The 27,869-nt window shown below is 47.6% G+C and overlaps 1 protein-coding gene across 2 annotated transcripts in view; it reads right to left on the bottom strand.

Annotated features, from left to right (window-relative positions):
- The window catches only part of LOC126517613 (vasculin-like protein 1), an 83,614-nt gene that overhangs the window by 24,993 nt on the left and 30,752 nt on the right, over positions 1 to 27,869 (bottom strand). For both annotated transcript variants that reach the window (XM_072285437.1, XM_050167401.3), the window contains exons 4-8: positions 22,951 to 23,074; positions 9,056 to 9,246; positions 5,734 to 5,859; positions 3,037 to 3,103; positions 1,420 to 1,548 (exon numbers count right to left, since the gene is read on the bottom strand). In XM_072285437.1, coding sequence (XP_072141538.1) covers positions 1,420 to 1,548; positions 3,037 to 3,103; positions 5,734 to 5,859; positions 9,056 to 9,246; positions 22,951 to 23,074 — 637 coding nt within the window. The remainder of the gene's footprint in view (positions 1 to 1,419; positions 1,549 to 3,036; positions 3,104 to 5,733; positions 5,860 to 9,055; positions 9,247 to 22,950; positions 23,075 to 27,869) is intronic.

Here is a 27,869-nt window from a genome sequence, read left to right as displayed (position 1 = left end):
TTCATAATCATGGTTTTGGCACGTGAAACCCCAGAATTCAATTACAGTCAAATGTTCATTACAATGAACCGTGATAATCCAGAGAAAAGGCATTTTACATCTGAAGTCCACTCCATAGAAAATTAGGGCCACAGCACGTTGTAAATTGGCAAAAGCTTGCACATACCACTGACTAACCCGTAAGCGATTGCAGAAATGATAAAAACATTGAAATTAAAATAAACTGCTATAGATAAATGGGTTTACGTGGTAATCGTACAACCACGCGCCATGGCGTCTTTCTGTCCGCCGTTTTGCGCATGCTAGTTGCTGACAAATGGCGGCTTCCTCGCACTGGCGCATACATACACCTGCAAAGTGGCAAAACTAACGGCCGGCACAATGGCAGAAAGCCAGCCGGCCAAGCGCTGCCATGCCTGCCACCCGGCTTGAACACGTCACTATCGTCGAAGACAAACATCAGCTACATCTTTGTTCTTTTCACAGAACAGCAACCGGCTGTACAAACCCACGTCTTAATTTTACCTTTCGCTACGAGTAACGGCCACTGTCAACTCTGTCGCACGGATAAGAGCCGCAGTACGAGGCAAGTTCGATGCGGCGCTCCCATCTCGACCGCATCACACGCCTTGCAGCGTGAACGCTGCAAACATTTACGCTGTGAACAGCAGCATATCCTCTTTTTTTTTTTTTAGTGAACTGCTGCGATGAGAAGTAAAGTGGTTCCAAAACAATGCATTTTGCAATCATCAGCGGTTGATTTTGAAGTGCCGTACACTACCTACGGCTTCGTTTCAAAGCTGACTAAGCCTAGCAGCATCCTCAGCACTTCCTCTGCGATGGGTCGACAGCAGTGTGCAGCAATGGTTCGCTTACGTGGTCAACCCGGAGACAGTCCCGCCACTGGGGCATTTCGCGGCATGCCATTACAGGAGGCTTACTGCTGGTGCGTTCACTCCTTAAGAAAACATGCATTTTCGCAAATTCTGCAAGCACCCGGAAATAGTTGCGTGCAATGCACTGCCGCAAGCTTCGCACAGCCACAGAAAGGTACGTTGTATTTGCACCATCCAGACAAAATTTGTCAGTCGCAGCCGAGAAGTGTGTTATAGCTAGGTCCGTTAAATGCAAAATTGGTTGCGCTGATGATTTAGGCAGAACAAAGTAAGAATAATCTGGTATATAAGAAAGCATGTTGCATGCAGATCCGTTGTAACGGATGGAGACAGTATTTAGAAACAAAAACGAGACAGAAACGTTCAGTGCTCTTAAGCCTGCCATGAAATTCGAGGGTACTCAAGAACTGCCACCACCCTTGGAAAGATGCAAGCGGCCGGGCACAAGGTGAGTGAACGCACCGGTGTAGCACTAGTGACAAGTGCGTCACCAGCCAACTGCCTCAACAAAGCTAGCGCTCACCCGAGGTGGAGTTGGGGCTTTTGGAGCGCACTTCGAGCAGACTGGCAGGCTCCGCCCGGGGCGAGGGTCGCTGCACCAGGTGCACCTTCTTCAGCACCGTCCCATGCACCTTAGAGTTGCGCGGGTTCTCTGAAACACACAGCAGTGGCAGGCTTACGGGCAAGGCAAAGCACGGCACAACGTTGTCATCCATCAGGTTCTGAGTAGCGGCGTTTGAAAAATTTCTAGTGTTAGCCAGCCTTCACTACTGTCACACTGTCGCAACTGTGACGAAGAAGGCGCTGCCAATCATTATTGGCGGGATTGCAATCGTGGTGCAATGTTGTACGTGTCGAAGCTCTTGTTGTACATTTTTATTCAGGATAAAGTAGAAATGGAAATAGCACGGAAGCAAAGCAGCCTGTACGGACGTGCACCATGCCACCATCGGAGCACTTGTACTGCAAATCATGCATCAACATGCCCAGCCACGTGTCCCTCACAACACACAAGTTAAACATCCGATCGTCATAAGTCAGCAACGAGTCGACCATGCGCTGTGAAGACTTGAAAGCGACTTCCGCACTTTCCTGTGGAATGTTCGTATCGAACCAGCAGGCCTTCTGCGCTTTTGAAGGTGCCTGGCGACCCTCTTTTCGACGACTGACCGTAGGGATGGTGCTTCACTGCATGACAGATGGTTCTTCTGGCCATTAGTACACTTCACCACATCACACTGATATGCTGCGGTGAAGCATACTAAAGCAAATCCACCATTACGAAGCGGCGCAAGAGACTTGCTGCGCAAGCCAGCCATGTTCTGTGGAACAGCGCAGTGTTCAACATATCGAATGCAACGGTGAACAGGAGCTTGTTATATGCATAGTAGTGCTATACTTTTGCATTGGGATTTCTAGGGGGATGACAGAAATGTTCGATATAGACAATAATTCTGCGTGTCCAGGTTTGATATATCCAGGATCGAAAGCATTACACTTGATGCTTTAATTCTATGTCTATAGACCATTTTACTAAAAAAATTTTACAAGTGGCTCATGATTAGAAAAGATAAGAGAAATTTAAATGTTGCTATGCCACGCTACCAAGAGGCAAGCTTCACTGCCAACATTCACACGCTCTTCTTCCGGCTCTACTATTGCCTGAAAGCGACTTTTGTTGCCTGCCTTTTCCCATAAAAGAGTCAAATGACAATGTTATGTTTATGTAACGAACCCTGCATTATCTTTTCTTCTCTGCCTTCTTCCTGCATCGTGGCACACTCCCAGTGACAATTTCGCCCATTCTGTATTGGACGATTTGCCGACGTCGCGTGCCATGATCAGTGATGCTGCACGCAGCGCATTTAACATAGAGGCGTTCATGCGCACGACCTTGACTCTCCAGCAGAAAATGGGGCTCCCTCGAGAGGAAGGGCACGCAGGCTTTCATTTGACATTTCAGCTGTTCGTGCGCTGTGCAGCAATTTGATACTTTGCGAACACAATCGTCAGCGTGTGCTCAACGTGTTACACTTATCTATGTGGAATGCCCAAAACTGGTGAGGGGCCCACTAAATGCACATGCGATTCTACAGAGAAATACGAACAAAATCTCAGTTCTAGCACAAACAGCACTCACCCCAGACACTGCCGTTGACGACTGGTGGCTGTTGAACAGGAGCTTCCTCAGCGCCCAGCAACGTGGGCTGCACAAAAAGAAGGCACAGCGTGACTTCACTCCGAAAATTGAGACAAAAATTCGTGACACATAAATAAATCTTACATCCTGTGCTCGAGTATGCTTCTGTTGTTTGGTGCCCGTACAAGCAATGTGACATTAATAAAACTGAATTAGTGCTAAAGAAGGATGACCATGTTGTTTTGCGCTTTTACGGTTACAACCTCTCAACATCCTTTACGCTATCTTTATGTGTAACACCACTCTTTTCTCATCATGTTAAACCACTGAAATACAGTGAAACCTCGTTAAACCGTAGTTGGCCAGAGCTCGAAAAAATTACGTACTAAACAGTAGTACTGCTTAACCGAAATAGCACGAGATCGCCCACTTACCTGTCAAAAACGCAACTTTGTGAGAGTGCAGTAAAAGGTCAAAAACATGCAGTATTTATTCACTTCGTGCAACAAAAGCCTGTCACTTTCGTTTGATGCCGCGGCGGCCTAGCAGCAACAACAGCGGCCTCAAACTTACTGAAGCTGCGAGCTAGCTTTTCAGCCAGCCCCCTCTTGGCAAATGCTTGCAGGGCAGATTCCTCGTTGGCATTACGCATTCTCCATGCACGCGCACGGTAGCACTGCAGAAGTCGTGGGGCGCCTTTTTCATTGTGGGGTGCTGTTCTCGTCACGATGAATGCATTCGCGAGGCTGGCGTAACGCACAGCTTCTGACACTGTCGGGCCCGAATCACCCGTGCTGTCGCTTTCCATGTCGTCCTCATCACTGTCGTTAGGCGACACTTCGGCAACAGAGGCAATGATGACGAAAAGTCGAACCTTGTAGCTGACATCTTCTCGCGGTCGCAGCAGCACTGCCGAGCAACTTCGTCGCATTCTAAATGCCACACATTGTAGTCAACAGTAGATCCCTGTCACGTGCTATCGCCGACTTCTTCGTGCCACATGCGATAGCACGAACGATGTCAAATTTTTCTTCCATGCTGAGCACCCGGTGTTTATCCGAGCTTTGGCATGACGCGAGTCCTCGCTTGCACAACGCCAAAATGATGTTGATGTTGATGTGGCTTCAAGCGCAAACACACAGGGCGCTTGGAGGCCACTGTTCCGATCTCTGAGGCGTGTTCTGATGGGCAGCCCGAAGGGGACAACTCACCACCATGATTGCGCGACGAAAAGTGGAAATACTACGTGTTAACCAATATGTGTGCAATAGGCTAGTATGGTTTATGCGATACAAGACGCATTATGTTCAATGGCCACACAGTCAGGGATTTGACTTTACTACTTTTAAAACGAAATTACTGTTTAAGCAGGTACAGTTTAACGAGGTTTTACTGCATCTGTATATTACTGTCAATTTCTATTCATTAAATCACCACTACTTAAATTGTGCTAAGCAAACAGACTCAACAATATTGTGAAGCACTATATAAAATGTTGTTGTGACTGTTAACACCGCAAATCACCGCCACCGAAGCCCACAGGCTGCAACCGATCACACTACCTAGGGCACAGTTTGATCAAATAGGAATGGATTTACTCAGGCCTTTTTGCATTGTCACCCGCCGGGAACAAGTGGATCCTAGTAGCCACAGACTACTTGACGAGATACGCCGAGACAAGGGCTTTACAATGCGGAAAGAAAGAAAAAAATACCATGATTACCACCTGCATAAGTGATGCAGGACTCTGAACATGCAGCTCCTTAGCATGAGCTCCAAGATCCGTGGCTGTCCATAGTTGCCTACAATGCACTCACAAATCTGGAAATCAATGGGCTGGGACTTGTGTCATATCCCCTAACCAGCAAGTGCATGCATCGTCTACTGAGGTGCTATTTTAAGACTGTCAATCAAGACGTAAGACATTTACCGGCCCTGTAGCTTCACCGTAGTTGCTTCAGCAGTCAAGCGAAATTTCGTTGCAGTTGCCCTCTAACTTTTCTTTCCCAAAAACTATTCAAACAACGGAATTGTTCAACAGGTGTCACCCATGGTTCACAGCTAAACAGGTTTCTGATATGCTACCAGAAATGCTACTTGCTGTACGAGTGATTTCTCTTTCTCGGATTTTGTTGTACTTTATTCCTGTCTTTCGATCTTGTTGTACTATCAACATAATTTCTGCCAGCACCCACTTTGAGGTGACGTATGTCAAGCAAAAAAAAAACACTTAAAATAAAAATCAGACGGGAAAACAGTATTCAGGGCTGCCGAAACAAGAAAGCTACACAATATCACCCACAAGAAGTCTGAATAGCACAAATCACATGAGTCCACCCTTTCTGCATAGTTTCGCCTCTGACCACGCTTTCAAAACAAAGCGAGCTGCACGCCAAACTTGTGCTTCTTCATCCCCCGTTTCCCCTCTAAAACCCAACAAGTGACACTTGCTGCACATCGCTCAGTGTTGGCCAAAGACATTTAGCCAAAAGCTCCTTACTGAGAGCCCGAACTCAAGAAGTTTTGTTAGTTTATTGCCTGCAGGCAACACCGGTCCATAAAGGGTTAAATGTGCCCCTAAATCTAAGTAAGCACATGAGCATTTTGGCCTTTCACCCCTGTTGAAACGTGGCTTCCACAGGCAGGAATCGAACCCGCAACCTTGGAAACAAAGCAAGTGCGCAGAGCCACACTCACGAATTCCTGGTTGAAGTTGTTGCCAGGGGGATCCTTCTTGCTGCGCTGGGAGACTGCAGCAGACCCCACCTGGGTGCCCACGGCGTTGGCACAGTTGTCACTGCTCTGCACAGCGCTGGGACTCATCTGCACAAAGCAGCAAGGAGCAAGTTGGCGCATGCACTTGACCACCATGGACGACTCAGTTTCCTTCACACGTGCACAAGTACCCAACAATGTCGATAGGAGGAAAGCCGTCACGGTCGTAGAGTTTCGTACAGTAATTACTAGAGGGAACTCTGGCACTAGCGTCTACGAGAACTTCTCAATGGGACCAGTTGTGCCAGCAGGGCAATTATGGGAAGTACATGGATTTGCCTAAACTTCGCCATTCTGGCTTCTAACGGCTTCGCGACTTTGCAAACTCGTCATTTTCAACAATGTACAGTGTAATAAATATTCAAATAAACATTATTCAAGTTGTCCGATGGCAGGACTCGAACACAGGGCCTCTAGCACAGAAGCCTGATATTGACACCGTTAAGCCACGGACACATGCATCGACAAATGACGTGAAACGCCTTTATGAATTTATCGCGGGCATGCCAGTGCCTTGAGACGGTTGGCACGTTTTGATTTGGCCACGTCGACAAGCTCAATCGTTGCAATTAGTAACCATTGTGCGTGTTCGCAGCATCTTCTGCACTTGAAGAGTATAGATTGCTCTGCAATTTACGACAATAAGATTCATGTAGCGTAATATACAAAGCCACAAGAATGAAGATCAGACAAATCCATGTGCTTCCCATCATTCCCATGGTGGGCCAACGATTGCAGTGCCAGAGTTCCCTCTAGTATATTGTAGGAAACTCTATGGTCATGGTAAATCATGTGGGGGCACGCTCTGCGCGACGCTACGGCTGAAGGCATGCTCCAGATCTAGCCACACACTTATCATTCCGCAGTACTTCCCAAACCGTAGCGCGTGTAATCGCCGCTACGGTGGGTTCTGACAAATAAGGGAACCAGCGGTGTCGACTTCGGCATCAGTGAGGAAAAACATCCGTCGTTGGAGGGGGCAATAGGAGACGCTTTTTGCGTGCGCCAAAACGAGGAGATGACAGCGATAAGGAAGATAGCAACGAGGCTAGCAGCAATGATGACGTAGAGTGAGCTAGGCATGATTGTATTGAATAAATGCCGTGTTCATTTTGTGAACGCTGTCCTCGCTTTTTCTTTGTTCAGCTTACATTCTATGCATTTTTCTCTCTCTCTCTCTCTCTCTCTCTCTCTCTCTCTCTCTCTCTCTCTCTCTCTCTCTCTCTCTCTCTCTCTGGCTTCGAACATTCAGGGGTCTGCTTCGAATCTAGGCTGGCCTTATTCGAGTAAATACGGTATGCACTGCGCTTGGTATGTAAAAACCGTCGTCACGTCGGTCAAGACATGCCCCATGCCATTTGAAATGGGTGATCAACAAAGAAGATGGCGGCCACAACGTGTTTCTGGAGCCAGCGATAGCTTCCGGTGCTTTGCTGCTTTTGTAAACAAAAATGGTGGCACTCTCGCAAAGCGCACTGCAACATTTTACACAACTTAAGTGGGGAGAAAAATGCATTTGACCATTTTTTCTCTGTTAGCATTGCACGGGCAGATATTACGGGGTGTAATGCTCTGGCAGATTTCATTGATGTTAGATTTGAGACATTTTGTTGTCAAGAGGTATGAAATGCATTGAATCCTATGGGTGTTCAATGGGGATACGAAAATATTTCATTGTGGCGAGAATTTTGTTGTATCTGGCTTTCATTATCGTGAGGTTTGACTGAATTCATACCTGCCAACTCTCCCGAATTAGCCATAAATTTCACGAATTTGGGACAGTTTTAGAATTTTATGAATGTCGCATCAAATTTTACAAAAAATAAGTTCTGTTTGCAAGTGAGTTTCGCACATGGGTCTGCAAACCTTCCGTTGGAAGTGTTTTGATGGTGACAAGATGAAAGAGTTTATAAAGAGAAGCAGGGTGTCGGAACGAAATGTTTTTCATTCTGGTTTTAGTTTCGTTCCACTGAAAAAAGCTTCAATCCGGTTCTGCTCCAGAACGGAAAAAAAAAAAAGTATCCCTAACAGTTCATAATGGTTTTGGTTCACATGCAAAAATTTCTCACGCAATGTAATGCGAAAAACATAGTATTTATTTTTCTCTATAAGTGAAACATAAATTCTGAAATCATGCTCAGTGCCTTCAGTCACGGCACTGAGCATGATCTCAGGCACGGCACATCATCGTATATACTCGCTAAAATGCGAGCCTGCTGTTCCAATAAAATGAACATAAACAAACACAAGTGAACGATAAAACTTCGGTAACAAAGCGTTATACGTGTAGAAAACAAAACAATAAGCACTTCAGTGCACAAGCGCTGGGTTTTGCTACGACGCCGATCTTCCAGTGCAGCGAGCGTCAGGCTTAGATTAGTGGAGCGCTCGGCCGGCTATCGCTCGCGCGATCCCTGCCCGAGATACGTGCTAATGCTGACGTTACCCGACGTTGGTTGTTTCAGAATGCCAACTTTCCCCTTGAAGCGAAAAATGATGAAAAATATTTTGGTTTCACTCCAAAACAAGGGAAACAACGTTTCAGTTATGTTTTTGTTTTCATTCTGCTCCGGCACTGCAGAAAAGTTCCTGAAGCAGGCGACATCGGCAACAGCAAAGTCACTACACAATATGCTGCTTGTCAGTGCCTGCTGCTTTGGTGTTTCGTCTTATAACAAACCATCGGTAATAAGTGCACGTACCCCTCAAAAGGCTCTGGGCAAACCTTGAAGTAATGAGTGCCAATTTCTTTTCTTCCCCCCCCCCCCCACCCTCCTTCCCATTCTCACCCCTTCTAACCCCAGCCTTGCGTACATGGTATTTTACAAATTTTACTGGTCATAGGTTGGCAGTTATGCAAATTGCAGCATGAAACATCTGTTTTAAGTAACCATAAGAAACTTAACAATCAGACTGCATGTTCAATATAAATGCATAACCAAAATACCACTGTACAGACTATTCAGAATACAGCAAGGAATACTACAAGTATAGACTTAAGTCTCGAAACGATGCGAGATTATGTGGTGCTACTTACAAATTATCAGCTGCAGAGAAAGAAACATATGGCAGAGTTTAAGCGATGGTAATTTAACAATCACACTTTGAGTCGATATTGCCGTTTTAACGTCCCTTTCAGGTGCAGTTTGGAAACACCAGAGTCCCGAGTGACCTTTCTAGTCACTGAGCGGGAAGGTCAAGCTACTGCAGCCAGTGCGAACAGCAGAGGTGCCTGGCCTCTCACCTTGTGGTACGCAGGCTGGAGGAAGTCGCGGAAATCGTGCCGACTGTGCGGGCGGCGCGGTGGCTGCGTCGCCTTGTGTGCACCGCTGCTCGGCACCGAGTGGTGGAACAGCCGGTCCTCGGCATCTGCCGAAGCGTGCCGCAACGAGAACGGCAGGCCCCGACCGTCACCCAGTGGGGACTGGCGACCACCTGTCGTTGTTATGGGTTCGGGTGAAAAAAAAAAAAAGAAAGAGTGTGAGGTGGCTGCAGCTGCGTGGGGCATACACATACACTGAGCAGAATACAAAACGGGGGCACTTGCGGAATTTAGTCAGGGTCAATAGGCACAGCTGCGTTAAAAACATTGGACAGTGAACTGCTGTCTCAGTTCAGGATGTGCACAATCTATTTACACCGTCTAGGCCTTTCCAGAGCACCTCCTCTTTGTAATGCTGCGCGGGAGTACAGAGGCACACGCTGCAGCTTCTACGGTGCTTTTGAGGGGGGCCTTGTGCACGTCTGCAACAGTACAGGGTCCATTACAGTAGAACCCGTTACAGCTGATACGCTTGTTATTCATACATTTTCCAGGGTAGGACATTGTTAAAGCCTGGTCCCAGCAAACAGACCAACGGCGCCTATGTACAGTCAAATCTCGTTACTACGAACCCCACATTAACGAATTTCTCAAATTTACGAATATTTTAATGATCCCCGCCAGATTGCCTACATTTCCAATGTAAAAATATTTCAGAACTACAAATTTCAGTACAGCGCATATTTCAGAATAACCCATGTCATTTATTTCCCATTTATAACCGAGGAACATCAGTATTACGAATTCGACTAAAAGTAACAGCGCCGCAACTCTCGTGTGAAACAGAAACCGCGAGTGCAGTAGCTATCATCATCACCCCGTTGCAGTAGCTATTATCATCATCATGCCGAGTGCCAACTGTTTCACCACAAACTTCACCAAGAACTTCACGACAAAGGTTTGGCTATCCTTGCGCGAGATCCAACAATGAATGCAGCTAGCGACGGCACCAAGAAGAAGCGAAAGCAGTTTTCGCTGCAGGACAAATTGGTCGTACTACAAGAAATCGACGCAGGGAAAAAGCAAATTGATGTGTGCAGACGGCGTGGCATTGCCCCATCGACCGTCGCAACCATGTTGAAAGGCTGAGACAAGATTGTCAAGCTTCACCAGGCATCGCAACTTGCTCCTATGAGGAAATGGCTGCGACTCGGAAACTTTCGAAATGTGGACCAAGCTGTTCTCATGTTGTTCAAGGATGCCAGATAGTAAAACGTTCCCGTGCTTGGCCCAATGCTTCAAGAAAAAGCCCGCAAATTTGCCGATGCACTTGAAATACCTGGGCGCGGGTTGGCTTTTTTTGTTTCCGCCAAAGGAACAGAATAACTTAGCAGGCAGTCTTAGACGAGGAAAATGCTGCTGACAGAGAAGGCGCGGCTTGTTTCCTAGAGGTGGCTGAATCGTACTCAGAAGACATTATTTTCAATGCAAATGAAACCACATGTTTTTATCAGCTGCTATCAGACCAGACCATGTACTTCAAAGGGCAGCAGTGCAAAGGAGGGAAGTCGCATCTTCGCGTGACAGTCCTACTCTGCTGCAATGCAACAGGCACGAAGAAAATTAAACCGCTTGTCATTGGCAAGTACGCAAAGCCTCGCTGCATGAAAAACGTCATGTCGGTACCGTACGACTATTGTGCTAACAAACGAGCCTGGATGACCAGAGAACTCTTTTCCGAGTGGCTCATCAAACTCGACTACCAAATGAGGAGAGATGACCGAAGAATTCTACTGGTTGTCGACAACTGCTCTGCTCACAATCTGAATGCTCGCTTGACACACGTTCGCATGGAGTTTCTGCCGCCAAACAACACGTCAACAACCCCTAGACCAGGGCATTATAACAAGTGTGAAAGAATTTTGTAAGCACCTTGTGCAACGGTTGATTATCAACCTCCGCCTAAAGCAGCCGACTGCAATCAATATTCGTCAGGTAGTGGAAATGCTCACAGGAGCTTGGTGGAACTTGAAGGTGTCCACCGTTAGCAACTGCTGGCGAAAAGCAGGGAATGCCAAAGCACTTGTGCAGCTTGAAGATGACCTGGAGGTGACCGACAACAGTCCAGGAGACCTGTGGACCGAGGTTGCGGAACTGCTGCCTGCCGTCTCTTCCTTCAACAACTACGTGGAGAGCGACAGCGCAGCACTAACGGTGGCAGACCTGACAGCCACAGAGATTGTCAACAGCGTTCGCGACCTCTCCAGTGACGACGACGACCCGAAGGAAGACGACTGTGGGTCACCAAACACAGAAGATGAGATCGTGTCGAACATTGATGTTTTAGTACACATGAACAAAGTCCGCACTTTCATCGCTCAGTGCAATGACGTACCCGACGAGGTATAGTGCAAAGTGGAAGATGTAGACGCATTCCTGACTGGTTGTACGTGCTGCACGCGCCAGAAGAAAGATTTCTTCAAATAAAGCAGCTTTGAAGCGAGCGAAACATTTTTATTTGAGCGTATGCTTGTCTGCACATGCGTCTACTGCCAAGGTACGTCATTTTCATTCCTAGGTTTTTCCACTGGCTTATAACGGCAGGTTTTTCAAGACAACAATATCTGAAAATAACAAACGATTTTCGGTGGTCCCGCGTGATTCATTATATCGAGATTTGACTGTACTAGAACCCCCTTCCATTTCTTGTCGTTCCCGCAACCAGGGCCCTTCAATACTTTTGATCTCGTTATGAAACCTCCCCGCAAGTTTTATATAGGGACAGAAGATGGCACCAGAGGTGCTGGCACAAGCAGAAGGTGAACAATCTGCCGCGCCAGATGGCCGAGCTGTGCGATCAAGCAAATATTTCATGAGGAAAGGTGCCTCACCCACATTCATTTCAGCATGTTTGTAGAGTGAACATGCAATGAGAACTCTTGGCAAAATAATTTAATGTGCATTGCGTTTGTGTTTAAATTATACATGGCACTGTTTTATGATTCACATTGCCCCCTTCCACCCTAGTAGCCTCCCATGCACAAACTGTTTCATTTGGCTGTCTCTATTTGCACTTTGTCTAGTTATTCGGATAAGTCAGTTAGATTTAGCTAGTTCACTGTCTTAGTGCCATCGACACTGATTAGTTATCATTTATTAGTTGGTAAATTTATATTTGCTTAGTTATTATGCTTAGGTAAGTTATTAGTGAATAATTTTTTTATTTCAGTTAACTTAATCAGTTGCTTAGCTTTGTTAGTTGATTAGTTTTGTTAGTTACCTTAGTTCAGTTGGTGTATTAGTTATTATTATGTACTTAGTTTATTGGTTGAGTTGATTTTGTAGATTACGTTGAGTTGAACTGTAGTTTACGTTAATTATTGTTGAGCTTAGTTAAGTTGTTAGATATTTAGTAAGTCAGGTTAGTTAGTTCGATAATTAGTTTAGGAATTACCTATTTGTATGGTCAGTTCATTAGTGGGTTGGCTTTGTTAGTTTAAGATGCAGGTTTCTATATGCGCAATTGCATAAATGTGTGACATGAACTTGCTCTGTTGTCGGTTCCTAGCGAGAGTAGTCCAAGTGTACAATTTAAATGACGAATTAAGCCGCTGTTGCGAACGCAGTTGAACCTGGAAATGAAACAAGGCATTGCAGCTGTTTCCAAATTGTTCGCGTTTAAGTTTCTGAACACTGTACAGATTTTGCACTGTGTGTCAACAAGGTAGTCAACCCTTGCGCAGTAGCAAGTGTACGTACAGAACGCCTGTGGCGTCTGTTCGTCGTCTGCTCCAGTCCACCTTCTACTTGTGCCAGCGCCATGGTGCATCCACTGCGGGTGCTATATTAAGCGCTCCCATAGCATTACGCAGAAGTTTCGTGACCAGATAGAAAGTACTGAAGGACTCTGCCACAACCTTCCAACATCCATAAGTCATCTTTCCTGCAACCTTTGCCATATATGGTTAAACCTTGTTATAAAAAACTTCTATACAGTCGAACCCACTTATAACAATAGTGCTACGGCACAATATGCGCGATCACGAAAGGCCAGCAGTGTGAAGACGACGACGACGATTAGAAGCTAGCGCGGGCTGTTGCCTCTTGGCCAAGCGCACCTATTTTCCTTGTAAATATATTTGTACATAGCTTTTCGTCTGCGTCTTCCTACGTAACATATCTGGTGGAGGTGGACGTTCCCTGTACCTCGTCACGGAGCTTCGCAGTGGACGGTACGTCGAGCCTTCCTTCATGGCTCCCGGCGACGACAACCCGACTCCGCCGGCTCCGACACCTGCTGCCACTTCGACGACCTACATCACTCTCCCCGCTCCCCGTGATCCTGGCGTATTCTCGGGCCAAGATGGGGAAGACGTCGATGACTGGATCAGCCTGTATGAACACGTCAGCCGCAATAACCGGTGGGACCCTACTATTATGCTCGCCAACGTAGTCTTTTACCTCGGTGGCACACCTCGAGTTTGGTATCGCACGCACGAAGATGAGCTCACCAGTTGGGATTCACTTAAGACACAGCTTCGAGACTTGTTCGGCAACCCCTACGGTCAACAACTTGCCGCGCAGAAGGCGCTTTCCGGCCGTGTGCAGACGTCAACAGAGCCCTATGTCACGTACATTCAGGACGTCTTGGCTCTGTGCCGCAAAGTTGACACCCACGTGACTGAGTCAGACAAGGTTTCCCACATCCTCAAAGGCATTGCCGATGACGCCTTCAACTTGCTCGTTTGCAACAACGTAGCGACGGTGGATGCTGTTATAAGAGAGTGCCGCCGCCTGGAACTCGCCAAAAGCCGACGTATTGACCAGCAGTTTGCCCGTCTGCCCAACACCCCAGCGACATCTTCCTGTGCCGACGCTCCTCGTCCCAACAACACTGCCGATGTTACCAGGATCGTCCGGCGTGAGATCGAGGCCGCCTATCCGGCTGCCTTCGACTCCAGTCCCACCAACACATCTGCAGTCACGGTCTCACTGATCCAGGCAGTTGTCCGCCAGGAGTTTGAAAACATGGGTCTTCACACCATCTGCTCGGCCCATCGCCCTAATACCCGCCCGGCTTCTTCAATTTCGCCCCGTCCCGCATCTTCTTACCCACCACGTTTCCGCAACCCATCTGAATGGCGCACTGCTGACGACAAGCCTATTTGTTTCCACTGCCATCGAATCGGGCACATTTCTCGGCACTGTCGTAGTCGCTGGAGTTCCCCGAGCCGGCCTACTTATACTGCCTACTCTCGCCCCTCAGGTGGCCCTTCTCGTCCCTATGCCGCACGCTCCGATAATGCCGCCACTGATTCTCCTGCAACGAACCGCCCCTATTCTCGTTCGCCTTCGCCCCAACGACGACAATCTCGCTCTCCCCAGCCCCGTCGCTCCTATTCGCCGACTCCCACCAGTCCCCGACGGTCACTACATCGCGGCTCCTATGCAAGACGTCCTCCTTACACATGGGATCACAGTACCCCATACAGTTTTATCTATTACGGCGAATTGCGTCTGCCTGCCAGTGGTCAACTTTGGCTTGACGACACAAGTGCTGCCACGTGGGATGTCTTTGGCCCAGCTTTGTTCATTCGAGGATCACTCAGTAGCATCCATTGCAGTAGACGACACTTCATCCGATACTCCTCTACCATCGCAGTCGGCAAATTGTACCATCGCTGACTTACGGAAAATGATTGCCCCCGACTTGCCCTCCGAGCACGCTCGTGAACTCTACCGCGTTCTGTTTTCCTACCACGATATTTTTGACTTTAACGATCGTCCTTTAGCCCAAACTACAGCTGTCAAACATCGCATTAATACCGGCGATGCCCCTCCTATTCATCGCCGCCCGTATCGAGTGTCACCAGCTGAGCGTCAAGTTATTCACGCAGAAGTTCGCAAAATGCTTGCCAAGAACATTATTGAACCATCATATAGTCCATGGGCGTCACCTGTAGTACTGGTCAAAAAGAAGGATGGCTCATGGCGCTTTTGCGTGGATTATCGGCACCTTAACAGGGTTACCAAAAAGGACGTGTATCCCCTACCTCGGATTGATGACGCCCTTGACTGCCTCCACGGTGCTCGCTATTTCTCTTCTATTGACCTTCGCTCCGGCTACTGGCAGATTGCCGTGGACGATCTCGACCGCGAGAAGACTGCTTTTGTCACACCCGACGGTCTTTATCAATTCAAAGTGATGCCGTTCGGTCTATGTAACGCCCCTGCCACTTTTGAACGCATGATGGACTCCCTTCTTCACGGTTTCAAATGGTCCACGTGCCTGTGCTACTTGGACGACGTTATCGTATTCTCCCCAACGTTCGCTACGCACCTCGAGCGCCTCTCAGCAGTCCTGGACGTTTTTCGGCGAGCCGGTCTGCAACTCAACGCATCGAAGTGCCAATTCGGCCGTCGCCAGATTACCGTCCTTGGACATCTCGTTGACGCGAACGGAGTGCAACCGGACCCAGGCAAGATCCATGCTGTTACGCACTTCCCTGTTCCGAAGTGTGTCAAGGATGTGCGCAGCTTCATCGGCCTTTGTTCGTACTTCCGCCGTTTCGTGAGAAATTTCGCCGCCATAGCACGACCACTAACCGACCTTTTGAAAAAAGACGCTCCTTTCCAGTGGGGCGATAACGAGGCCTCTGCATTCTCTCATCTAATCGACATTCTCACAACGCCTCCCGTTTTGGCCCATTTCGATCCTTCTGCGCCTACCGAAGTCCGTACTGATGCCAGCGGTCACGGAATTGGAGCAGTACTGGCACAACGCCAGCGTGGCCACGACCGTGTTATCGCTTACGCCAGCAGGCTCCTCTCACCCGCGGAGCGCAACTATTCCATCACTGAGCGTGAGTGTCTGGCCCTAGTTTGGGCGGTTGCGAAATTCCGCCCATACTTATATGGCCGATCCTTTTCAGTTGTCACAGACCATCACGCGCTTTGCTGGTTATGCTCACTGAAAGATCCTACAGGAAGACTTGGTCGCTGGGCCTTACGCCTCCAAGAATATTCGTATACTGTCACCTATAAATCTGGCCGACTACACAAGGACGCTGACTGCCTGTCTCGCTACCCGGTCGACGAGCCTGACGACGCCGACAGTAGTAGCGCCAACGGCATTTTCTCTGTCTCTGCCTTCGGTAACATCGCCGATGAGCAGTACCGAGACCTATCGCTGCGAGCACTTATCGAGCGTCTGCGCTCTACACCTACCGACGCATCCGTTCGCCGATATGTCCTCCAGGGTGGCATTCTGTATCGAAGGAACTTCCTCCCTGACGGCTCTGACCTTCTTCTTGTCGTGCCAAAACAGCTACGACAGACTGTGCTCTTTGAGATGCATGACGCACCCACTTCAGGACATCTTGGGGTAACCCGCACGTACGACCGCGTCCGCCGCCGCTTCTATTGGCCTGGTCTCGCTCGCTCCGTTCGACGCTATGTTGCTGCCTGTGATCCCTGCCAGCGTCGGAAGACACCTCAGGTGCTACCTGCCGGTCATCTCCAGCCGATCACCGTCCCTGTGGAACCGTTCTTTCGTGTTGGATTAGACCTGCTCGGTCCCTTTCCCACGTCATCATCTGGGAACAAATGGGTAGCCGTCGCGACTGATTACGCCACCCGATACGCTATCACTCGGGCTCTCCCTACCAGCTGCGCCACTGACGTCGCGGACTTTCTCTTGCGTGACATTATCTTGCTTCATGGCGCCCCGCGACAGCTGCTGACTGACCGTGGTCGAAACTTCCTCTCGAAAGTTATCGCTGACATTGTGCGTTCCTGCTCCATTCAACACAAACTGACTACTTCATACCATCCTCAAACCAATGGCCTGACAGAGCGGTTAAACCGTACTCTTACCGATATGCTGGCCAAGTACGTTTCCAAGGACCACCACGACTGGGACATTGCCCTTCCTTACGTAACATTTGCGTACAATTCTTCCCGGCACGACACCGCCGGATTTTCTCCCTTTTATCTACTGTACGGTCGCGAACCTACCTTGCCCCTAGACACGGCACTTCCTCCTGCTGCGGTCTCAACAAGCGAGTATGCGCGCGACGCCATCGCCCTCGCTGACCATGCACGCCAGCTTGCCCGTGCTCGACTGACGGCCTCACAGACCACTCAGCAGTGTCAGTACAACGCCCGCCATCGTGACGTACAGTTTTCACCTGGTGCGCTCGTGCTCCTGTGGTCGCCCTCTCGTCACGTCGGACTTTCAGAGAAGCTCCTTTCGCGATACACAGGGCCCTACCGCGTGCTGCGCCAGGTGACGCCTGTGACTTACGAAATTGCTCCTGTGGCCTCAACCTCGTCCTCTCCTGTGGCATCTAGTGATGTCGTACACGTCAGTAGGCTCAAGGCCTACTACACTGCTTCCGAGTCCGATCTTTAGTCGCTCCGGGACGGCGCTTTTGCAGCCGGGGGTAGTGCTACGGCACAATATGCGCGATCACGAAAGGCCAGCAGTGTGAAGACGACGACGACGATTAGAAGCTAGCGCGGGCTGTTGCCTCTTGGCCAAGCGCAGCGTATTTTCCTTGTAAATATATTTGTACATAGCTTTTCGTCTGCGTCTTCCTACGTAACAATATTCAAGCGCCATGAAAATTCCATTGTTATAACCAATCACTGTTATAACTGGGTTGCATGAAAAATTCTAGGGGGATGGCAGAGCTGATGTGGGAAACTATAATTATGACTATATAATGGCGGGGAGGCCAGAGCCTCTCCCCACCACCTTCCTCCATCCGGCTGCTGATAGTCTTCACTCATTTGAAGAGACACTAAAGGCAAATACTAAGTCGACATGGAGTGTTTAAATACCATTCCAGAAACCTCGCAACACTTGTTTCGTGACAAGAAAATACCGTATTTACTCGCATAATGATCGCACATTTTTGTCAGAAAAAATTGACGCGAATTCAGGGGTGCGATCATTACGCGGGTTAAATTTTCCGCGAAAAAAAAAATTTTTTTTTCGTCCCCCGTTTGCTGCGGGATGCGGGTGCGGGACACCAAAACAAAAATGGCGGCCGGCTGAGCAAGCCGAAAGCGCCGAACGCGATTTTTTTTTTCTTCTCGTGAGTACATTACATGCATTGAAACAGTTTTTTCCGTATCAGTAATGAATAATATCGGTAATATCGGCAAGCTTGCGGCAATAACGTAGCCATGTCCACTTTGAGGGGGCAGAAACAGATGGGCGCGCTTAGCTGCCAGTGACATAGAAACACATGGCGGGCATGCTGCGGAAACTGCGGCATCTGTCTTCACTACTATCCTAACACCGCACGTTTGCGCTAAGGGTGGGTGAATATCTTAGCTGTGTTACAAGCGTTGGCGTATGAATAAGGTACACCTTTAACGTGTCAGTGTAAACGTGGCTACTATCGTTGCCGCTTGCGATTTGTTGCTTGCCCACGAGTGCAGATGAGAAGAATCGAAAGGAGTCTTTTTGTTGTTGACCACGACCCTTATAAAGCCTACACATAATAAAGGAAAGTTTGGTTGTACCTCTTTTTGTCATGGAAGTGCGGAAAGTGATGAAAGTAATGAAATGAGGCATCTACTTAAGAGTGTTTGGTGCGTGCAGACCGCCTGGTTCGTCTTGAATAGTCGTTCGCGTAACATTCAACAGATGGTAAGCGCAATCATTATCAGCTAGACTTGGCACACGACATATCGCTACGGCAAGTTCTGGGTGCGATCATTACGCGGGAAATAAAAAAAATCGAATTTTGACGACAAAATTCAGGGGTGCGATCATTACGCGAGTGCGATCATTATGCGAGTAAATACGGTACTTGGTTTACGAGAAAATTGCATCTGAAGGGTCCGAATACGTTTATCGCAATTCAAATCTCTCGCCACCCAACTGGGAAAGTGGTGACGTTGCATACGCCATCACCGCCCTTTGCTGCCGTAGGAGAGTAAAAAGACGCCTGACAGACGGCAGTACGGTGTTTTGCACAAAGCGCAAATGTGCGACCATGGAGAAACCGAGCCAAGAAAGATCAGCGGATTTGCCGCTACAGCTTCTTTTAGTCAAGTGGCGTGTACCGTTCCGGCATGCCGCAACCACACATGAAGGTGGAATTCTCTGCTACTTGCTGTTTGTGCAAGTTTAGCAAGCCAGCAAAACCAACACAGCACTGCGCGATAACGAAACTAATGAAACGCCAAAAAGCAGGCGGTGCAGACTCAAGCGAAAACGAAACCTCTCGACTGCCCACATCATTGTCAAGGGTAAAGTCAATGAGATCTTTCTATAAATGAGATAGAATTGGGCAAGTAGCATTTTATTGCCTCTTGTAACGCAATGTAATGATGTCTTTATAATGAGTGGTTGAGTACTAGTGACAGAATATAAATGAGGAGTGCCTTCATCATCGGGCAAGTACTTGAATGTCTCGGAGCCTCTAATTTGTCCTGCATTTGCCTCAATTTCTCAATTACTAAGGCTCTGTTCACGATAATATTGACGTCTTACAGATTCTCGAGCTATAATCTATCATTTTAGCTTGACTTACTATTTACCTTTAGTGTCCTTTTAACTGCTTCCTGGGATCCCATGTAACAAGCCGCGGCTGTCGGCGTTACAGAATGGCACTGCTATAACAACTGCAAAGAAGGGTCACAGGCGGCAAGCGATATGCAAGCTCCACCCAGGCATCGCTTTAGTGGCCCCAAAAGGAGCCTTTTAAAAAGTGCGAGGAGGTTGCTGCAGCAGCCTCTCAGCTTGAGAAATCCTGAAGAAACGCTGAAGGAAGATCACCACAAGCATTTCGCCACGTACTTCTCACTAGCTTCCACGAGAAAACCCTATGAACGTCAGCCTTGCATGCTTTACGCGAAGCTTGCCGACATCCTTCGCCAAGGCATCCAAGCGCTCCAAGTAGTGCAGCGGAAGGTTCCTCATGAAAAAGAAGCTCCGGAGGGACTGAATCATCTGGCGGGCCTCCTCTGAGGACAACGTTGAGGCAACCTACCTTACTGCATCATTGCTGCCGTCGTCGCCAACGCTATCCGATACAAGCATGTTCGCGACGATCACCTATCAGTTAGAAGCACTTAGTTTGCAAACCTATAGCCATGCACTTTCTTTTCACTGGCAACGTCATGTATTGCAGGTGATTCATCATTCATCTTCCGTTTCAGCGATGAGTCAAACGAGGCCGAGAAACCACGTGGCCAGGAACAATTTCAACACAACCAACAAGGACGAACACAAGCAATTAAGTTGTTTGCAGAACTGCACTTAATGAGGAGCTAGCGAGCAATCTGGGAGCAGCACAGTTGGCACGGTCCATTCATGTTTCGGAGGGTGGAGTGGCGTTGAGCTATGGGTGCAGCCAATTCGTGTTCGGAGGGATGGAAGGGTCATGGGAGAGAGGCGCGCGGAGAAGGTTGGAAAATGAACGCGCGGCGGCTGTTAGGGCAGCAGGCCATTGCGCAGTGACTCAAATTTCTCTTTCTTTTTTTCAAGGATTTTGCATTTCACTACCTTTCAGCACAGACACCCAGCAGCCAAACTTCATCATCATAACTGATAATGCAGCATCGGTGCTTTGTACTAAGCGGATTACTTCACCATGGAGAACAAACAAAAGCTGACGGCGCAGCAGCTTCTCATTGTTATAACTGATATATTGTTAAAACCGGTATTGTTACAAGTGGGTTCGACTGTATAACAATATTCTCAGTATTGCCAAGCATATAACTTTTTATAAGTTGTTGTCCATAGAATAGCATTTATTCTGAAGATCAATACAGTTAAACCTCAACATAACGAAGCTGGTAACATAGGCCATTTCCTTCGTTACATCAAAATTTCATTATATTGAAATTCGACCTTTTGCACAAATAAGTACAGTCTTCAATAAGTACAGTCTTCCATGTTTCTTACACGAAAGGGGCCAAAAAATTTTATCAATTTTCGCGCAATCGGAGACAGCAAACATGAACGAGAAAAATATCCATTTTGTTGAATCTGAGAGCCAGTGATGAAAGATATGGCTACAGGCGATATCTTCACATTGGTATTACAAAGCAAAGCCAGTCACGCTTTCGTGTCCGCTTTGCCCCTGGGGCTGATGGCGTCAGCCTCAGCAGGACGACACTATCAGGAGAAGTGCCGGCGGCCGTGGTGAGCGAATGCTTCGTGTGCCTCCCGCTTCAACAAGTCTCCAAAACTCGAGATTACAGAACTTACAGTACCACACACACTAGAAGACAGCGCACATGACGCCATGCCATCTCGGCACACCCACTTTTTGAACACGCGAACGATTACCTCTAAAACAGGGCGCGCAGGCTGCGTATGTGCTCAGCCACGCTTGAAATGGAGATGCGGGCCAACCTGCCACTCCCCCTGATGTGCACTTGATCATGTTAACGCGAGCTCGCTCCCCTCCCCCAATTGCCCTTGATTCCGCGGGAAGACTGCACTCATCAATGCACCATCCCTCTCAGTTTAGCCTGGCTTTCACTCGCACCCAAAGAATACAGTGCGCAGGGCATGATGTGATTTTATCGCACTTAATCCTTACACGGAAAAGACGCTGCTCCAATTAGGCGGTCATCCTCAGTAGTGCGAGGCGTGGTTTCAGAAACGTGTTCGCAAGCAGCCACATGTAATTCAACCATTTGGCCATCTGCGTCTGCAAAAGTTACCATTGATTGCCTCAGTATTCCTTAGTGGCGGCAGTGAAATTGCGTTATAGTGAAAGTGTGTGTTCGTTATAGCAAGGTTCTTAATAAGTGGCATTCTATGGAAAAGAAGTTATAGAAAGGTAAATACTTGTTTCTATTAAGAATATCATTGTGATGAAGTTCATTATAACAAGGTTTAACTGCATACTAAAGTCTCTTCATTCATGATATCAATTAAATGGAGCTTCAGAAAAGCCTTAGCATCCCCTCTGATATGTCGTCGTTCTTGTAATTTTCCTGCAGGATGTATTGTGACATTAGCATATTGACGCGTGTACTTATCTTTATCGGGCGACCACGTTTCGCCGCCTAACAAATGTAATCGCACAGCGCGGGATGCGCCTGCATGTATCCGAAGTTTCTCGAAAGTTATCGATGCTTCTATCCGGCTGTCTGTTGTCGCCGAACCTTGTGTTATCTGATTTCATCGCGTGACGCGAATGGTGTAGAACTTTGTGGAAGGCACGCGGGTCCGAATGATTAGTCTGGAACATTCGTCGACTGTTGTATAAAAGCCGACGCGCTTGACCCGCTGATCAGATTTTCAACGATCGCCGACTGTGTTCGCCGCTATCGTTGTGCTTTAAGTGTAGCCTGTTTTGTGGGCACAGGTTCGCCCAATAAAAGCTAGTTTTGTCTTTCACAGTACTGCTACTGTGTTCTTTAAGGTCACTGCCACGTGACAATATACTCTTCCTTTTTTGTGGGAGGGGGGGGGGTCGACAGCAGCATTTGAGAAATACAATAGGTGACAATCACAATGGGCAGATGCCAACAAATATGCCTCTCACTGTTTATTATAGCTCCAAAAAGAGAGCAGACAATGGAAAGCACAGGAGCATGCGCATTACAAATTATACAAGAATGGTGAAACTTTATGCACATTTTTTTTTTTTTTCGAGGATGTTCCACATTAGAGCCACCAACTCAACCTGATGAGCGCTCAGACCACAGCTCACATATTGCAGCTCCTACTAAATGCAATAGCACATACAAGGCCCATCCAAAACTTTTCACAGGAAAGGTTTACGAAGAGGCAGGCTTTCAGTATCGAGCACATACCACACATTCCACAGAAGGTTTGCAAGGCCCCTCTAAATTGCTACATAATTCTTGTCTCCACCAATGCAACATCCATTACTCACCTGGGTCTCTCTCCCGGTAGCCATCACTGTGGAAACCAGACCGCAAGCTTCCTCCTGATCGGCGATGGAAGCCAAGCCGATGTTCGTCAGACCGAGCGTTGTGGTGGGGGGCATCTGAGTTCTTCTGCAAGGTTCATTGGCAAAAATAAAAATTAGTAAATAAGCATTAGAGAATGGAAATTTTCTCTCCTAACCCCCTTGACACCTGCCAACACACTTTCTCCCTTTTCCACCCTCCACCCCCAGCCATTATGGAAGGTATGGCAAAAGGCACAATTCCAGCCCTGGCTATGATAGAACATGAAGAATAGTCCAAGCAGAAAAATACTAAGCTTTGGTGAAATATTCTAAAATTGTCTGGTTACTCAACCTGCTGATGGTTTCTTGAAAATTCAGATTTGTTATCAGTAAGGACCTATGAATAGGCATTCTGCCCTGCGGGAATGTATTCAGTGATAAACATTGTGCACACTCCAGCAGGTTCCGACGTTTCAAGACAAGGTGTTGTAGGGCCGCTTTGACAAAGCTCATTCAATTTGGACATTCCGTTCACTTATATACCTGCCAATGTGCGAAATTTAGAAATCGTAAAAATCCTGTGTGCATGACGGATAGCATGCATTTAAGACTGCTCCTTTGTTGTTCCACGCTCGCTTTATTAACGGTAATTTACCTTTGGATGCGGCAAACTTGGAGCAGTAAAGAATGACAACGCTGTCTCCAGATCAATGACTTCATCAGCAACTATGCTGCTGCTGCTGATACTGCCTGCTTCAGGAACATGACTGGATAAATTTGCTCGAAGCAGATACTCCCTCTGATATCAGGCGTCATGTGCTCCCACACAGGACCTTGTGCAGGCACCATCACGCACCATTTGCAGGGGAGTAGTACGGGTACCATTGCAATTTCCTTTCTCTATATAAATTTCTTTGCAATTTCGTACCACTTCACATCTCTCAACAGCATCAAAACTTTTTCGCAGAACAGAACTTACTTATCGCAAGACTTGATGCAACAATCGTGAAATCATAGAACCAGCCCAAATTCGTAAAAATGAGAAAAAAATTTGGGGTGTTGGCAAGTATGTACATAGGAGTCACTTCACGACCTCGACACAAGGTAGCCATTTATTTGACAACTGTCAGCAGAAGGATGACTGTGTAGACAAAAGGCAAGCCAGTACAGTGCAAACCACACAAGGCCTGCTGGCACGCAGCTTGTCCTTCGCAATCCCCACCGCTTCTGCTGTATCAGCCAATCAGACCACTCTTCTCGGTGATTGCCTCCCAGAGGCCAAGAATTGTTTTTTTCTTGGGAGGGGGGGGAGGGCATGCTACCAACTTTTGGATAACAAATCCGATATTGCCATATTCGATTTTGTCTTCAATGTGTTTAGTCACCATTTGTCGCATACTATTCACTATACATCGTATCACTATTAGAGACGTGTAATCACTATTCACAGATACAAATATCGCTTGATAGTTTTAACCCCTTTCAGGGTCAAAAACGTAAACACACAGCACCACGTACAAGTCCCAAATGGTTGGAGCCACATATTTATGCTGTCGCCTGTGCGTCTGAAAAACGCAAAAATTTTTTAGACTATTGCACAGCAAGTGCTGCCACCGTGTGAAATTATTATTACTATGATATTTTTAGCATTCTGTAGCCTCTTGGGTTAAATTCCACGGCACCTCTACATCATTTCGTCAACAATCCTTCGTGTATCTACCTGTGCTGCAGTTGATTTTTGTTTCGTCTCGCAGGCTGTTCCCGTTTGTCGTGCTCACAGACTGACGTCTATCTGGTTTCCAGTTTTTCAAAGGGTCACCGCTAGATGCTCGTTTGTTAATTGCTCACAGAGGTGCGATTACGTCTGTTCACAGGCGAGCGCTGGTATATAGAGACAATGCCACCCTATACGAACGAGGCTGCCATGCCTGCGTTCCTTTTCTTGAGGCTCACGAAAACTGAATGCCCCGCATTGGAGATGGGACGAAAGATTATTGCCGAGTTTCTGATTCGTCTGGCTTTTCTGATGGGCGCACAACCATAGAGTTTTCTTGTGTGCGCTCACGTACACAGTTCGATTACGCTAAGAATGTGTGTACTGGCCACTCTTCTGCAAATCAGTCGAGCGGTGATTCATTCAATGCGGACTACTGCCCAAGTGCCAAATTGTAACATATATATTTCAGTGCATCTACTTTTTTATTTTTATAAGTATTTATGCAAGCACATCTGTGTTCATGAATAAACAATGCATGTTTACCCACAGGAAATATTTTTTTGTAGCTTTATGATCACTAATAAAAATTGTGGTGAATGTCTTCTTCAAAACAGGTCACTCTGAAGACTTTAAATCCATAATAAAAGAAATCGATCATGGTGGGGAGAGTTGTTTTGCGAAAAAAATTGACCTTGAAAGGGTTAAAATATTCAGGCTACGGTGGCTGTGAGCGAAAATGCAAAAATGCTGGAGTAATTATATTTAGGCACACTTTAGGGAACCCCACAGAGGTGGTCAAAATTAAACCAGAGCCCTCCATAATGGCATTCCTCGCCTCCCACTGCACAGGTTGAAGACGTAACGCTCTGCAAACTTAATTTTATTTACCACAAGCTATCAAGCATAAAAGTGGAGCAAAAGAGCAATGAATTTCATCCTGGTTGCCATAACAGACGTAAGAACTGGGTAGTGGAGTACACTATGTTGCTCAATGGTAATGGTATGGCAAAACTTTAATGAAGTCCTGCAGATTGTGAGTCTTCACGAAGCGGGCCGCTCCCACGTGGGAACCAGAAGGCCGAGCCCTTCGGCCGCGTCGTGGGCCTGCTGGACAGCCCAGAGTTGGTCAGCCAGAAGAGGGCTGCGGAGAAACGCCTCCCACCTGGCCGAGCTGTTAGCGATGATAGAGCGCGACTGGGCACACCGCCAGAGCATGTGGTCTAAGGTGGCTATTTCTCCACAATCGTGGCAGGTAGCATTGGTGTAAGTATCCGGATAGATTTTATGTAAGAGCGACGGATTCGGATAGGTATTCGTTTGTAGGAGACGGAGCATCAATGCTTGAGCTCTATTGAGCTGTGGATGAGGAGCAAAGTAGGTTCTACGGCTGAGATAGTAGTGTTTAGTAATCTCGTAGGTGGAGGGCGTGTCCCTGTTCTCTGAGGAGTCGGCTTCCGATTGGTCGAGGGTAGCGCGGTGGGCAAGTTCACGTGCAGCCCCATGAGCTGACTCGTTGAGATTGGGAGGAGCACCCTTTATCTGGCCCTGACGTGCGGGAAACCAATAAATGAAGTGGTGCGCGATTTCCTTGCCCCCGAGAAGTCTGAGGGCCTGTTTGGAAACGGTGCCTTTTTCAAATGCTCTGACTGCAAATTTTGAATCACTATAGATGACATCCCGTGAGCTATCCAGCAGGGTTAGTGCAATAGCCATTTGTTCAGCCATTTCGGAGTCCCTCGTCCGAACCGAGGCAGCATTGGTGATTCCTTGCCGACCATCGACAGTGACGATGGTGAACGCCCGACGTCCCTTACAAGAAGCGGCATCCACAAAGCTGATCTGTCGCTGATCATTGTGTATTTGCCTAAGGAGGTTGGCCGCCCTTGCCCTCCTTCTACCGGGATTGTGATCTGGGTGCATGTTCCTAGGTATGGGCGCGACCGTAATGTTTTCACAAATCGACGGAGGAAAGAAAACTCCTCCGCTACTCTATCGGGGTGATATCCGAGTTCCTGCAAGATGGATCTCCTTGCCCTCATTGTAGTGAGGCGAGTTAGCTGTGCGTGCTCCTGGGCCTCTGCAATCTCTTCGAGAGTATTATGAATGCCAAGTTGCATTAAGCGCTCTGTACAAGTGTATACGGGTAACCGGAGAACCCGCTTGGTAATCTTCCTAAGCTGTGCATTCAATTCATCCCGCTCTGCCCGTTTCCATCGAAGCATGGCTGCCTCATATGTAGAGTGGCACAGAACGAAGGCATGCGTTAGTCGAATGAGGTTATCCTCCTTGAGTCCATGATGCCGATTTGACACCCTCCGAACTAAACGAACAGCACTTTCAGTTTTAGCAACTAGCTTGCGTATAGTCTTGCCATTTGTACCCCCGACTCAACAATCATGCCCAATACCTTAATTGAATCGACTCTGGGTATGCGGAAACCGTTTCTTGTATATAGGTTAATGTCTCTGTCTTCTAACAATGTCCACCCCTTGGGCCTTGGACCGTGTTTCTTGGGACTATACAGTAAGAGTTCCGACTTCAAGGGGGAGCGTCTGAGACCGGTGGGTTCGAGATAGGCGAACTGCACCTCCACCGCAGGTTGGGCCAGCATTGCACAATCTTTGGGATCGGCTCACGTATAGGGAGTGCTTAACGCCTGCATCACTTCCGCTGCGGGTCGGCCCGGCATTGCACTATATTCAAGATATTTTTCTACCCGTGGACACAATAGTGGGGAAAGTAGCCCTTAACAGCTTCGCTGTAAAAATGCTTCATAATGCGCAATGTAATGACAGGAACTTGCTAAAGTTGTGAATATACTAGACTGTGAAATGAATGTATTCTAAAGAGGGCATGACACCCAATTTTAAATCATAATCTGTATTGTGTGAGGCAATCCTTGTGCATTCAAGAACACATTGGCGAAATATTTTCGCACTTGAGCCAGCACGTAATTTGCAATTGAATTTTTTTATGACACTCAAATGGCATCACAGTCGAGCAACACTGGCCCGCCCGCGAGCCTAGACGTAACAGGCTGCATGCTCGCCGAGCGAGCATGTATGTTCCTACGAAGAATCTGTGTTTCAGCTGTGCACGCATGCGGGCAACTTTTGCTTTGTTCAGCTTGCCATTGAAATTTTTCAACTATGCAGTGGCTGATGAAACAATGCTGCCACGGCGC

Source organism: Dermacentor andersoni, chromosome 11 (genome assembly GCF_023375885.2).
Source record: "Dermacentor andersoni chromosome 11, qqDerAnde1_hic_scaffold, whole genome shotgun sequence".
Lineage (NCBI taxonomy): Eukaryota > Metazoa > Arthropoda > Arachnida > Ixodida > Ixodidae > Dermacentor > Dermacentor andersoni.
The sequence above is the reverse complement of the archived record's forward strand: the minus strand, read 5'-3'. Positions and strand labels throughout refer to the sequence as shown.